This window comes from Notamacropus eugenii, chromosome 3 (assembly GCF_028372415.1).
Source record: "Notamacropus eugenii isolate mMacEug1 chromosome 3, mMacEug1.pri_v2, whole genome shotgun sequence".
In the NCBI taxonomy this organism is placed as follows: domain Eukaryota; kingdom Metazoa; phylum Chordata; class Mammalia; order Diprotodontia; family Macropodidae; genus Notamacropus; species Notamacropus eugenii.
In genome coordinates, this window is record NC_092874.1 from 58,971,109 (window position 1) to 58,986,235 (window position 15,127).

General features: G+C 37.3%; 1 protein-coding gene across 13 annotated transcripts in view; it reads left to right on the forward strand.

The window, feature by feature from the left end:
* Positions 1-15,127, forward strand: part of CACNB2 (calcium voltage-gated channel auxiliary subunit beta 2) — a 395,365-nt gene that overhangs the window by 270,391 nt on the left and 109,847 nt on the right. For all 13 annotated transcript variants that reach the window (XM_072651644.1, XM_072651648.1, XM_072651646.1 and 10 more), the window contains one exon: positions 951-1,070. In XM_072651644.1, the coding sequence (XP_072507745.1) occupies positions 951-1,070 (120 nt within the window). The remainder of the gene's footprint in view (positions 1-950; positions 1,071-15,127) is intronic.

Below are 15,127 nucleotides of genomic sequence, written 5' to 3' on the forward strand. Positions count from 1 at the left end.
GGTGCTATCAGTCTTCTGTTGGTCTCTGCTGCCGCTGCTGCTGCTGAAGCTTTGACTGAAAGCAAAAGCTTTTTTGATTGAATTAATATGCTCAGGATGATAAGGTAGTGAGGGAGAGGGCTCTCCTTTCTCAGTTCCTCTTGTGCCGTGTCTAGTTGCAAAAGCAGATGGTTTCTGTGTGGGGGTTTGTTTGGGTTTGGGTTGATTGTCTTTTTTATTTTGCAGACATCTTTAGGACCCCATTATTTGTGGATGCCTCTAAGTATGTTATTCAAAGGTTGAGCTGTACTGGCGCCTTGTGATTTTGTCATGGGGGGAAGGTGTCAGGTAAAACCTAGTATAGGGAAGCTCTCAAATTGTCAGGGATGTTAGATCATGGCCATGACATTTTCAAGAGCTTTGGTTCACAGTGATTTTCCTTGGAGAAGGAGAGAGAGACAGAGACAGAGACAGAGAGACAGAGACAGAGACAGACAGAGAGAGAGAGAAGAGAAGAGGGAAGAGAGGGAAAGAGAGAGAGCAGCAGAGGGGAAGGAGAGGGGAGGGGAGAGAGTTGTCTCCTTTCTTATGCTGAATTACCTTTGTTTATGTGAGTCTCATTTTGCCCAGAGCTATCACTGAATCCCCTCTGTCCTTCAGCCCTGCACTGCAGCACTCACCTGGTTTTACCACACAGAAACTTGCTCCTGGTGCAAAAAAAAAAGCTGACTAATTAGATGTCAAGATTTTACAGGAGATATGGCCTGTCTGGAACACCTGTCCTGGTCCATGATCTTCATGTCATTGCCATCATCCCAGGAAAAAAAAAACCACACCATAATTCTACAGCCTGTTTACTGCTATAAAATAGATCTTTCCCACATTCTAGATGAAATGCTAATATTGACTTTTCTTCCCCCAATGCAAGGTGTCTCTTTCTAATCTCTTTTAACGTTGATGTTTTCCTTCAGGGTTCGGCAGACTCCTACACTAGCCGTCCATCTGATTCAGATGTCTCTCTGGAGGAAGACAGGGAAGCAGTTCGGAGAGAGGCAGAGAGACAGGCCCAGGCCCAGCTGGAAAAAGCCAAGGTGAAGCATGTTTTTACATCATGCCTTTCAAGCTAGCCTCTGGTGTCCGTAGTGGCCACCTGTGGATGTTTCTCAGAAAGCTCATTTGGGGACCCTTGGAAATTCTGTTCAACTGTCTGGCTTGAGCAAAGTGTAGGAAAAGCTGTTTGTCCTTGTCATTTATTAGATAAATGAAATTGGCCTGGAGAAAGAAAGTATTTATTGAGCACTTGCTGTTTAAAGAACAGTCTGAGATAGAGGGATGGGGGTGGGGTTCATTTTCTTATTTCTTCACATGTACTGTCCATTTATTGGAAGGACCTTTGTTATAGTGGACTTTGTGTGTCTAAGAAGGAAAATGACAATTCTTCTTTCTAAGAAAAGTATTTTGCTTTATGAATGCCACAAAAGTGATTCCAGCAAACTTTATGTCCATTTAAAATAAGGTATTTCAAGTCATCATATGTAAACTTCTTTAGGCTTCAGTTATTTCCCCAGATGGGTGTTTGCAATAGTGTTTTCTTACATGTTTCATTTAGCAATGAAATTTTTTGCATTAAAAATACTGGGATTTGAACTAGAACTGGCCAAAAGAAATAAGAACTGTGAGTTTAGGATTTTATAGGTAAGATAATAATGGCCATTTGTATAAGGCCATTTCCTCACACTAGTTAGTGACTTTTTCCCTTCAGTTGATTTGTCTCTCCTCCACCACCTTAAAAAAGAAGGGGGAAAGTAGCTCATTTTAGAACTAGCTCATGCTGAGATCAAGGATTTGGTTCTCCAGATTTGATGGGTTTAGATGCTTCCTTTTCCTATATAATTGCTTTGCCAGATAATCCACCAAGTTTTAAATTGTTTTGTTTTTTTGGATGCTAGGTAACTTCTGAGTGGATATATTTCATTGGAATTGTTGGTCGGTTGGGTTTTTTATTTATTTTTTAAGGAGTGACAGATTTGAAAGGAAAGGGATCAAGTACTGTGATCATCTTGTTGAAAAAATATGGGTAACATTAGAGCCCTTACTGCTGAGGGGATGCATCTCTCAGGGATAAGTAAATCTATGTGTGTTGCTATGGGAATCTGGCTTCGCACTATTGGCTTGAATGCATGGACAGTCCTTATGTAATATTCATGACCTGTAGCATAGCTGCCATGGTAGTTTACAGAGAAACTACCATCAGACCTCGACTTTTTAAAAGCTGTATTTCTATATATCAAAACAATGTTCTCCCTTCAGTTGTCTGAGACGTCAATGCCAGGTCTAACGCTGTCTCTGACTGCTAGACAACTCCTGAACAGCGGGAGTAGGGAGGTATTGTGACAGGGAACGCTGATAAAGCAAGGTGTGGCTTCATCTTCCAAGAACTCATTAGCCATTCCCAAGTTAAAGGCTTAAAACATCACCAGTTTTTGGACCAAGTAATAAAAATATGAGGAAAAGAGACTGATCGTCTATCTGTATGCTTGCAGTAGGCGGTGTTATTCCAATATCATTGATAACATGTAACATACATAGTCTGTACTCTTAAATATTCTAGTTGCCTCTCTGTTTTCTACCAACTTGCAGAGAGGTGTCAGGAGAAATTATATTTCGTTTTATTTCCTAGGGAATAAGATTTTCCATTTGTAGATGATTTATTCATTTAATTTCCACATATTAAAATGAACAAAACACCATCTTAGATTCCCATCACATTACTTAACAAAACAGCATCGCATAGATTTGGTTTCCAAATCTGTAGCTGTCTCATTGGAGTTTTTTGCCTCTTTCATGACTCCGTTTGCACTCAGGAATAAGTGACGCAGCTGCTTTTGACTTCTTTTATTTTCATTCTTTGGAATATACTCTTGGTAAATGTGTTGATCCTAAAAGAAGTCATTAGAATTCTGTTTGCCATGCAGACAAGAAAGGAAAAAAACTGTATGGAGAATTGAGAGGAAGAGGAAATTGAAGAGAGCAAATACAAAGCCACTGAAAAACTGTTGCTAATGTCAAATGGAAATAGATTAAGTGAATCCACTTCACTTCCTAAAACTAGGTCAGTTTCTAAACCTCAGGAACATAATGGTAAGCTACATCAGAATAGATAATAATCAGGATTTGATCTCAAAGGAAGATCATTTTAGTTCCTGGATTAACTTAATTTTTAAATGACAATTCGATCTGTGTGTATGTGTATATGTAATATATGTGTATATATGTATATACTCATGTATATGTATATATATATATAATATACATTAATAAAAATAGGTATTTCCTTAAAGAAGGAAAGCAAACAATCTTTAAAGTAGGGAGTTATCTATCAGCTTTATCTCCTCCTTTATCATTTTTATCTCCTCCTATGTCAATATATCATCCTGACTTATTAAGGCAATTTGGCACATAGTAGATATTTAATAAATATTGATTGATTTTGACAGGATGACAGTTGAGATATTTAAATATATCTGTTGGATTCCTATTCATCCTATAAGGCCCAGTTCTTCTAAACTTTAAAATTTCTTTGATTTTCCATAGTTTTTCATAAGAGCCATCTAGTAGATCAGTGAAATAGCCAGGAGCAGATTTTAGGGGCCCTTAAAGATCTTAGTGACATATAGGTTTGCCATATTGTAAACCGCGGTTCTCCCTACAGTGTCCCTGGGAATGAAGGTAAATAACAAGTAAATATTGTTACCATTAAGGAATGGAAGAACTCTTAGCATAAAAAAATAAGTTACTGGGGGCAGGACACATTTGTTGTTTTGTATTATCTGCTTCAGAGATATCAAAAGACAAGGACTTTATAGAGAATTCCGTATTACATAAATGTGAGCTATTACTTTTCTTCGTATTTCTGTACTTAGTATAGTGCCTCGTACATACTGGGCACTTCATCAGTTAATAAACGTTTATTAAATGCCCACTATGTGTCATGCACTGTGCTGAGTGCTAGGGATAAAATTACAAAAGTGAAACAGACCCTGTTTCAAGAGCATACATTCTTCTGGAACAGTATAATTTGAATGAAAGTTTGTCTTAACTTATTGATTTATTTGGAGAAATTTTGAAGTCAAGAATGTCTAAGGGTAGTGATATATATAATATATATAATACATATTCCTTTCAGATATACAGCTTTTTTAAAAAAAATTAGATTAAAAACTATTTTCTCAATGTCAGTTTTAATCCTACCTGTCAATTGGCTTATTTTGTAAAGTTTCATATAGCAGTAGAAAATATTGGCCCTTTACTTTATGATGTTCTCTTCCTTTTCTTCTGGACATTAAATGCTACCAAGGATCCCAATATTTAGATTGACAAAATAAGAGTGGTGAATAAATATTACCAAAATCTCATGCAACTTATGTCTGTTTTTTCCTCCCAAAATACAGTTAGTCATTGACAAATGCAGAATTGCAAAGTGTACAAGAACTCCTTGAGCTGACACTATCACTCTAGATAAAGTATAAATGACTTGACTTGCTAGCACTAGCTGAAGTCATACTTCTCCCTGATCTCATGAGACTGTGAAGTGAAGGCTAAAGGCTTAAGCAGTTGCCTTTATTTTATTTAGTGACTGCTGAACCGAGTGTTACAGCTAAGAACACACACTTTGGATCCACCCAAGATGGAGGGGATTATAATGGCAGAGCCCAACTTCTCTGGTCCCTCCTTGTGTTACTGTTCTCTTGTTTCAACCTGTCATCAATATGCCTCTTCTTTAGTCTCATCATGTCTTTGTCCAACTTCTTTTTCTTCTCTTCTGTCTTTGAAAATGTGGTCCTGGTTTTGTTTTTTTTGTTTTGTTTTGTTTTGTTTTCAGTACTTATATTTCCACTTGTACTCTTGATCTCCTCCCTTCCTACACTTACTAGAATTTTGCTCCATCAATGATGCCCCACTTTTCTTGCATTTCAAATTTCTCTCTCTACTCATTCCTTTCCTTCCATTATCATTTTCTATCCATTCTCCCATTCACTGCCAAATGTCTCCAACATGTGGTCTGAGCTCAATGGATCAATTTATTTTCTTCTCACTCTCTTTTCATTCTGGCTTCCATCCCAACTCTTTTGCAGAAACTGCTTCCTCAAAAATCACTGGTGATTTTTTAAATTTCTTAATTACTAAGTCTCTGACCTTTCCAAAGTTCTCATATCCCTTGATTTCATGATACCCCCATTCTCATTATCCTTCCACTACCTCTATAACAGCTCCTTCTCTGCATTTCTTTTGTTTTTCTTCATCCTTCTAAATCTTAACCTAGCTATTTCACAAGGCTCTAGTCTTAGAACTTCTTTTGTTATCTCTCTACTTCCTTTCCATTGTTGATATCCTTCACTTCTCCTCTGTGATTGGCTCTATGCAGGCTATTCACAAACATCCATCTCTATCCCTGATCTCTTTTCCCAAACTCCAGAATGACATTTCTAACTGTTTACTTGCTAACCTTCATCGGACCATCCCACCAGTTCCCTGGTCTCAACATAACTAAAACTAAATTCAGCTTTTCTCTTCCTAAATCCTGCCTCCTCTTTCAGATTTCTCCATCTCTGACAATGATACTACTCACAAATCAGGGTTATCCTTGACTCATTGCTCCCCCTTCCTCCCACACATCTTCCATTTCCAAGTCCTATAAATTGTGCTTCCTCAACAGCTCTCCCATCTGTTACCTCCTTATTACCACAATGCTAGTTCAGGCCCTCATAGCCTCCAAAGGGGCCACTTAGGACAACAGCTAATCCTACATATTGCTGTCAGATTTCTAACCTGGATGTCCATGAATAATCATATTACACCACTTCATAGATCCATCGGTGGATCCCTGTTGTCTGCTAAATATTTAAAAATGCACCTTACCTTACCTTTGTATTCAATTTCACACTCTGTGACTCTACCCTATTTTCACAGGTTTATTTAATATTCCTCTGCTTCATATATTCTATATTCTAACAAAATTGGATCACTGGCCATTCATTCCCAAGAACTTCCCTCTTTTTCCATGTCTTTTCTTATATTGTAATGCCAACCCTCCCTCTGTACCTATTGACATTTTTTTCCGTCTTTCCAGCTTCAACTCAAATGGAACCCACCCAGATCCCTACAGCTGAATTTCTTTTTCTCATAGCGCTTTGCATTTTTCTTATGCACCTACAATTTTCATCTATCTTAAATTTATCTGTGTACATGTCTTATTTCTCCCTATGATATTGTAAACTCCTCAAAGATAGGGACTGTATCTCATTTATCTTTGTGTCTTCTCCAGGCTTTATCCCAATGTTCTGCATCAGTAGGTTTATTTGATTTAATGCTACTACCAGTCTTGTAGACCTGAAAATTAGTCACCCTTGATTCGTCCCTCTCTCCCTACATCTGATCAGTTTCCTTCATTTCCTCTATTCATCTTTTTTTTTCCATATCCATTACCACGATGCTAATCTAGACCCTCATAACTTTATACCTGAATTTTTACAGATGATAATAGGTATCATTTATATAGCACTTTCTTACCTACAAAGAACTTTACATATGTCATCTCGGTTGATTCTTACAACAACCCTCTGAGGTCTTCTAACTAATCTCCCTACTTGAATCAATCCTACACACTGTTGCCAGATTGGTCTTCCTAAAATAATGCTTTGCACACAGCACCTTCCTACTCAAAATATTTTAATTACTCCACATTTCCTACATGATAAAGTCCCAACTCCTTGTTTTGGCAATCAAAGCCCGTTATAATCCAACCTCTACCTATAGGAGCCAGATTATATAGCTCTCTATTTTATAGAGAGCTAGATTATACATAGATCTATAATCTTACTCTACCAATATTCTCTCACTGGTATTTCCCCTTCATTCCAGTCAAACCATTGTACTTGATACTTGTCCAGATGTCCAGTGTTCTCTGTTGATGTCCCTTTCTTCGCTTGCTACCGCTCCTCCTCCTGCCCTGCCGCCACCCCATCTAGAATCATTTTTTCCCTATTTGCCACTTACCTTATCCTACCCTTTCTGCATGGGCCACCTCCTCTGTGAGGCCTACTTTAAGTGTCTTTAGTCATCAATTCTTCCCCTAGATCAGAGGTTCCCAAATTTATTTGGCCTTCTACCACCTTTTCAAAAAAAATTACTCACCGCCTCCCTGGAAGTCTACTTTCTTTGACCCTTTAACAGTTTTTTTATTTGCAATATTCTAAAATATATAAAATATTTTTTAAATGATGCATCTTAAATTGAATAATTTATTGTAAGTTTGTAAGTTTTTTCATGCATTGAAATTTTAATGATGCAATATTGTGTCCTTCTGGCCCTACTACTTCTTACTATGTGATCTTAGACAAATTATTGAAGTTCTCTGAGCCTTACTTTCTATATTTAAAACATAAAAATTATATTGACTGGCTCATCAACTTTATAGGGTTGCTCTAAGAATTGAAAGGGATGATAAAAAGGAAAATGTTGAAAAGTATCAAATTCTATACAGTTGATTGTATCCCTTATTACTTTTCTAAATCTCTAAATCTCTCCATCCCACTGCCTAGCACAATACCTCATACACAACTAATGCTCAATAATATTTAATTATAATATTAGAGAACTGGCCTCAGACTTAGGGAGATGTGGGTTCAAATCTTGCCTCTGGTCCATAATGTGATCCTCAGGGAATTACTTACATCCTCTCAGTCCTCAGATAACTTTCCAAGACTATAAATTACAGGACATGTTCACATCGGATTGGAAGAGAGAGCTTCCTCACTGGGAGTTACTCACACCAAGAAAGTCATAGTTTTGTATAGGGGGAAAAAATGATAACGACATATGCTAACCCTGACTGGATTCTTTCATTTTGCATATGTTCTGAACTCAAATGACAGCAATGATTAAAAACTTTTTGAATGGATGTAATGGATTGTCTGTACACTTTGTTTCCTGTACTACTAAATTCTAAGCTCCTAGGGGTCAGGCATTCCATCTTTTACTTTCTACAGTGCCTAGCTCAACAACACGTGCACAATAGGAATACAGTATTTACCATGGACAGTTTGGGAAGGTGCTAGAAAAGCTTATTGCCTGCATCATCAAACTTTCTGCGTATTTCAGAACCATAAGTGGAATGGGGAAGGGATCATTTTGTTTCTCTCTTATGGTTGAAGACTGCTTTTTCTTTTTCCTCAGACAGCTGTGGACTAAGACCCTGGTGATAGAGCTGCAAAGACAGCTAAAAAACCATGTGATCTCTCACTTCCTCCTCCCCTAGCAGTTACTGCTATGGACAGGCAGAACAGTGAGCAGCTGAACTAGAAGGCTTTGTGAGAAGCCACCACATTCTCCAGGCCCATTTTCCTCTGTGTACAGCTAGATGAGTCCTATGCTTTGCATATACCTGTACATCCAGGTACCTGGGAAATTCAGCTTAGAGAAGAAGGGTACAGAGGGAATACCACACATCATGACTCTCTTTCTATACTAGATACTGGACTTTTTTCAGCCATACAGGCAGCTCAACTCCTCTGCAGTTAACAGCAAGAATGGATAGCTACTTCCAACAGACTATGAAGTTAGTGGGGTTGGAACCTTCGTTAGGATACAAAAACTTTCGTTAGGATATAATGTCGGGGGCATTAGCACATTGGTGGTGGGAGTGTAGTGAGTGTATTTGAAGAGTGCCACTTGGGATCTACCTGTTTAAAGAAGCACATCCCTTCAAACCAAATCCCTGACAGTCATAGGGAGATGATGGAGAGAAAGGGAGTCCTGGCAAATTTGTTTTTCCTTAATAATGAATAAATTTCAAAATAATACATTGTAAAAATGAATTCTGTATAATTCTTGAAGACAGTGATTAAAAAGATTTTGGGATGAAAAGAAAGGTTTTTTTCCACTTGAGGCATCTAACATAATTGAAGATTTTGCTAAATCTATTTAATGTGACTTCAGTTCTTGATTGATAAGATTTTGAAGCTAAGAAGTCATTATAGTTGAAAAGTAGCCTTTTTTTCTTTTTTCCATGAGATCCTTCATTCTTCCTTTCTTTCATGGCATCAGCTTCTTCAATTTCCCAATTATTGCACTATATAAATATGAAAAAGTAAACTGCAAAGAGGCAAGTTTACATGTGACGTCAGAAAAACCTTCCTAACAATACAAGCCATCCAGAAGTGGAATGGATTTTCTCAAAGAGGCAATGCCTCACCATTCTTGGAAGTCTCCAGGCAAAGGCTCACCAACCACTTGCCCAGTATGTTTTAATGGGAATTCCTTGTAAGTATGCTTTGGAGTAAATAAAGGGCAAGCTAATTGTGGTCCACAGTTCAAATTAAGCCTGGTTTCTGTTACTTTATTGTGCACAAGCTAAGAACAATTTTTACATTTTAAAATAAGCTTTTAAAAAATTATTCCTAACTCATGGGTCATACAAAAAACAGGCAGCAGGCCAGATATCCAGTGATCAAAGTTTGCTGATCGCAGAACCAGATGACTCCTAAGGTTGCTATCAACTCTCAAAATTTGTGATTTTTCTGGATTCAGCAATCTCTAAAGTCTCCTCCATATTTGACCATTCCTCCATTATTTTGGGTGTATTCTCTATGAAAGATTTTTCAATAGAAGTGACTGAGAATGGAACAGGACAAGAATAAATGGATGAATTGTAAGATTCAAGATGTCATTATCAAAACAAATGGCTAATTGAACTAAAAAAATAAAAAAACTCTTGAATTTTAGACTTTCAAGAAATTTTAGCCTAATATGTTTGCCAAAATGATGCTAAAACAAATAAGAAGATGCACATCCCAAATTCATCATTTAATGTCTACGAACTCGAAAGTTGGAAGTAAGAATAACTTCATTTAGCGAGAGAACATTAGTTTTCCTTTTCTATCTAACAAAATTATGGTAACTGAAGTGAGAATCTTGATTTTGAAATTTGCTTTATTTCTCCCCTACCCCTGCCACCTCGAGTATTTGTAAAGATTATTTTATCTTTCTCTTTGCACATACAGAAAAAAAATGACATTCAGCTCCACATTTATACCTTATACAATATAGATAAGAGGATATATAAAGATTGTAACAGTTTAAGTTTCCTCTTTCCACATATTCATACTAACAGTAGCAAAGCTGACAAGTATCATAATAAGGACTCAAACTCAGGTCATGGGATCATAAAATGATACATTTTTTTTCCTCTTAGAATTTTTTTTTAACTCAGTACAACTTGAGACATTTTTTGGACATGGTCAATGCAGGAATTTGTTTTGCATATTTTTTGCAAGTGTTTTGTTTTTCTTTTTCAACTGAAGGAAGAGGGGCCAGAAAGAAAGCTTGATTTTAATTAATTAAAAAATATAATTAAGTTGAAAGAAAAAATGAAATTTCTGATTTATATGTGGCAATATTACTAATTTCCTTGAAAAAAAATGTAACAATAGCAATTTCTTTCTCCATGACCCTCTGATTATTAAGTGTGATATTAAGCAGGTAAACATGCTCATTAAAGGCATTTACTATGGAGAATGTCCAGCACAGGGTACAGATCAGAGAGATTCTGTATAAATGATGAGGTCCCCTCGCTACTCTCATTTGCTGTTGACATTGTGCTAATTGTGTCAAACCTCAGAACATCATAGGGCCTCCCAAATTAGATCCATAATCACTCAAAAGCACTTGGCTTAATTATAGAGGCAGGAAAAAGCAAGTGAATAAGGAACATGTATTTTTCAGGTTCTAATGTGCTGTTAGATAGACTGCCTTGTAACCTGGTCCATTAGTACATCTTATGTTTGGTGAACACTATGGATGGACAATGAACTAGCCCCAAAATTGACTAACAAGAGCAGGAAGGATTGCATCTGAGAGCTGTTCAATGCTTTAATGACCCTAAGGTTCTTTCTGTACCAAAGGTTCATGGTGTCAAGCATGGTGACATACACTGTATTTCTAGCTACTAGGGAGGCTGTGGCTGATGCATCTCTTAAGGAGTTCTGAGCTTCAGTGAACTGTGCTGATTGGGTGTCTGTGCTAAGTTTAGCATGGTGATTATTCAGGACCAAGCTAAAGAAGGGAGACCTAGATCACATCCAAAGCAGAACAGGTCAATGCTCCTATGCCATGAGGCATATGAGACTGCACCAATGAGTAGCCTCAGCTACATGGGTGAGATAGAGACACCTCATCTTTAAAAAACAAAGAAGTAGAAGCCCATTCCTTTCTACTGGAATTATGTCTTTGTATCTACAAATCATAGATTATCCCATTTCTTCCAAAGAATTAGTGTTGTGACTCACCCAAGAGGCAATGACGAGCCACGTGGTAAATGTGAGTAGACTACATATTACCAATGAAGAATTGTTCAAAAGTGTTATAAAGTATGTCATCAGAAGGATGTATGACTACAAATGAAGTGATGCAGTATGGGCACTGGATAATCCTGTAGGAAAACCTACAGACTTCATTCATTTCCATTCAATGTCAGGACTGTTAGTTAAAGTCTGACAATATATTGGATGGACAAGGACAAGAGTTATAATGGGACAAGAAGATGCAAATGAGTTGTGATCTGCACCACTGGAGGACCGTAGATACTATATCTGACTTTGAAATCAGAGGATCTTGGTTCAAAGTTCACCTGTGATATTTTGCACTCTTGTAACCTTGGGCAAATTGATTAACCACACTGGACAACTCAGTTTCCTCATCTGTAAAGTTAAAGGGTTGGAGTAGATGTTCTCTGAGATCCCTTTCAGATCAAAATCTCTGATCCTATCACAATTCAGATCCAGGAAACTGTTGAAGTATTGATGACAGACAAAACAACTCAGTTCAGTTGAATGTCATAATCTTGGCAATACACATGTTCCATCTACCTTTTTTCTTCCCCAAAAAACAATAATTTAAAATTTTTCATTTGAATAATTACAGATGTTACTAAGAAAGCTATACTCTTTCAGAATTAGCTCCAATTAAAACTAGTTCTTCTGCAAATAGGGGTATTTGGATAACATAAATAATAAGGAAATTTTATTTGGATTCTGCATGAGACATCCTCCAGGGCAATAATAATTAATAATAATAGCTAATAATTCTGTAGCACTATAATGTTTGTAAAGTGCTCTACAAACAGTATCCCATTTTATCCTCACAACAACCCTGGGAGGAAGTTACTTTTATTGTTTCCATTTTACACATGAGGAAAGTGAGACAGAGAGTGGGTTAGTGGTTTACCTGGGATAACACAGCAAATAAGTACGCAAGGCTTTATTTGAACTCAGTCCTTCATAATTCCAATTTCAGCACTCTATCCAGTGTGCCACCTGACTGCCTAGTGGATATTGGCACATCCTAAGTGAACATATGGCTCTTGGTTTTATGTCTTGTTTGACGTTCACATTCAGAAATCTGTTGAGCAAAGTTGTCTCCATTGTCCTGCCATAATCTTACATAATTTCAGAATCTACAAGGAGATCATAGAATTATAGATTTATAGCAGGAAGGAGACTTAGAGGTCCATCAAGCCCAATATTCCAATTTTACAAATAAGAAAACTGAGTCCTGGAGAGATTGTGGTTCACTAAGGATCTCAAAGCTAATAAGTATCTCAGAAAGATAACCTTATTTGAGGAGCACTTATAAAGTAGCATTTTATTCTGCTGAGTCAAATCCTTATTTCTAAGCCAAAAATAGATGTAGCAAGGATCTTATGTACACCTCCCACTGGTTGTATGACCAAGGCAGTCACTTAACCTCTCTTAGCCTCAGTTTCCCCATCTGTAAGGTGGAAATAATAATAGCACTTATCTCACTGGGCTATCTTGAGAACCAAAGGGGAGAACATTCATAGAAAAACAATTAATTTTGCAAACCTTAAAGCAATATGTAACTACAATTATGGTGATGTGATCTGCTAAAGAAAATGGTCTCTCTGGGAGGGGTGGGCTGTGAACCATCCTTCCATTTAACTGCAAGTCTTTTTTGTTTCCTGGTTTTATTTGTATTGAGGCTATTGGTGTGAATGTGGTTCCATTCCTTCAGCAGTTCATTAATCCTTTGGTCCCTAGATAATGGTTGCACAATGAAAGAGCTGAAGATTAAATTAATGTTGATAGATGATCTAATAACTAATTCATAGCACCATTTTCTACTTCTCTGACAGCAGCTAGAGCAAAAGGCAGGTAACAAAGACTGGGGAATAATTTCTATTTCTATCCTTCTGATTTACTCTGACCAAAACATTCATCATCTCTTTGCCACCTGTCTAGCAATGAGCCTCCTACCCCTTAGGATGTTCTTCAGATCATAGAGAGTTTTCCTAGTAGTCAAAGCCTTAAAATGGTTTAAAAAAAAAAAAAAGGCTGGCTTTGTGCTTCCTTGCTTAGCCTTCAGGTGCCCAGAGTTGCCAACTAGGTGGCTCAGTGGATAGAGCACTGGGCCTGGACTCAAGAAGACCTGAGTTCAAATCCAGCTTCAGATACCTACTAGCTGTATGAACCCTGAGCAAGTCACTTAATCCTGCTGACCTCAGTTTTCCTCCTCTGTAAAATGAAGTGGAAAAGGAAATAGCAAATCATTCCAGTATCTTTTTGAAGAAAACCCCAAATGTGGTCTTGAAGAGTCAGACATATCTAAAATGACTGAACAGTAATACCCAGAGTTACCTCTAAGCCACCCACAATGGGGCATCAGGATAGGACTGGTTTAGATGAATAGGTATGTCCTATTAGGAAGAAAATCCAAGAGGAGATTTAATTATTCTTCACCTAAACTTTACAAAATAGGAAATAGAAGGTTTTTTGGAAGGAGACTAACTAGTCAGTTCATATTTTTAAAGTCAGTTCAATTTTTAACATTCTTTCATTTTGTATGAACACATGGAAAGAATTGATATGCAGTATAGGGAATTTGAAGATATATAATAAGATGATTGAAGATTCAGAAAATAAGGATTTCCTTAGTAAAGAGAAGTTTGAGAGGAGACTTAAGTGAACCCTTGTATTTGAAGAGCATTTGATTTCATGAGTGATGCTGATTGGCTGTTGTCTGTTTCAGCTGAGTCCAAGAAGAATGAGCTTAAGTTACAGATCAGAAGATTTCATGGATACTTAAGAGAGCTTTCTGACCATGTAGACTGTCAAATATTGCTGCACTTTGGAAAGGGAAGCTCAGAACTTTTGGTCATTGGTGATGTTGAAGAAACTGATCTAAAGTTCTCTTTAACACATTTCAATACAATTCTATCCATGAATGAAATTGCCTATCAAAATTCCTGAGAGCCCAGGAATTCAATGCTCATAGTTGATGCATTTAAGGAAGTCAGTTTAACAAACTTTTATTTAGTGCCTAGTGTGTGCCAGAGGCTGTGCTAAGTGCAAGGGAAACAAAGATAGGGATGAAATTGTCCCTGTCTTCAAGATTATCTTCGAGTGGAGGAATATATGTTTATCAATACATAAATACCAGATAATTTGGCATGAGAAAGAGTATGTACAACTGGGGGCAGCAGGAAGAGTTTCCTAGAAGCAATGATACCGAAAAGGAGCTTTGAAGGAGGATAAAGATACTGAGAGGCTGGTATGAAAATGGTGGCATTCACAGGAGGAGGGGAGCTTCTTCAAATGTATGTGAGCAGAAAATATAATCCTGAGTTCAAAGAATGGGTATAGACCATTCCATCCAGAATTATGGGGGTGGAGGGTGGGGAGAAAGCCTGGAAAGGTAGGTTGGATCCACAATGTAGAGGGCCTCAGAAACCAGGCTGAGAAATTTGTGGGTTTTCCTAGTGTAATAGAGCCACTGAAAATTTTGGAGCAGGGGTGTTACAAGATTTAATCTGTACCTTACTAAGGTCATTCCTACAGTTGATTGGCAAATAGACTGGAAAAGGGAAAGATTGGAAGAAAGGAGAGCAATTACCAAGGAGAGTGTTATAAAAATCTCTTAAATTACAAACTTAGAAGTCTCCAGATGAGCGGTCATCAGGTTGTGCATGGTCAAAGTGAGTAGAAAGAAGGAGCCAAATGGGACTTTGATATTAAAGAAATGTTTGACTTTTGATTGACAACTGATTAGATAGAGGAAGGTAAAGGAGGAGGAA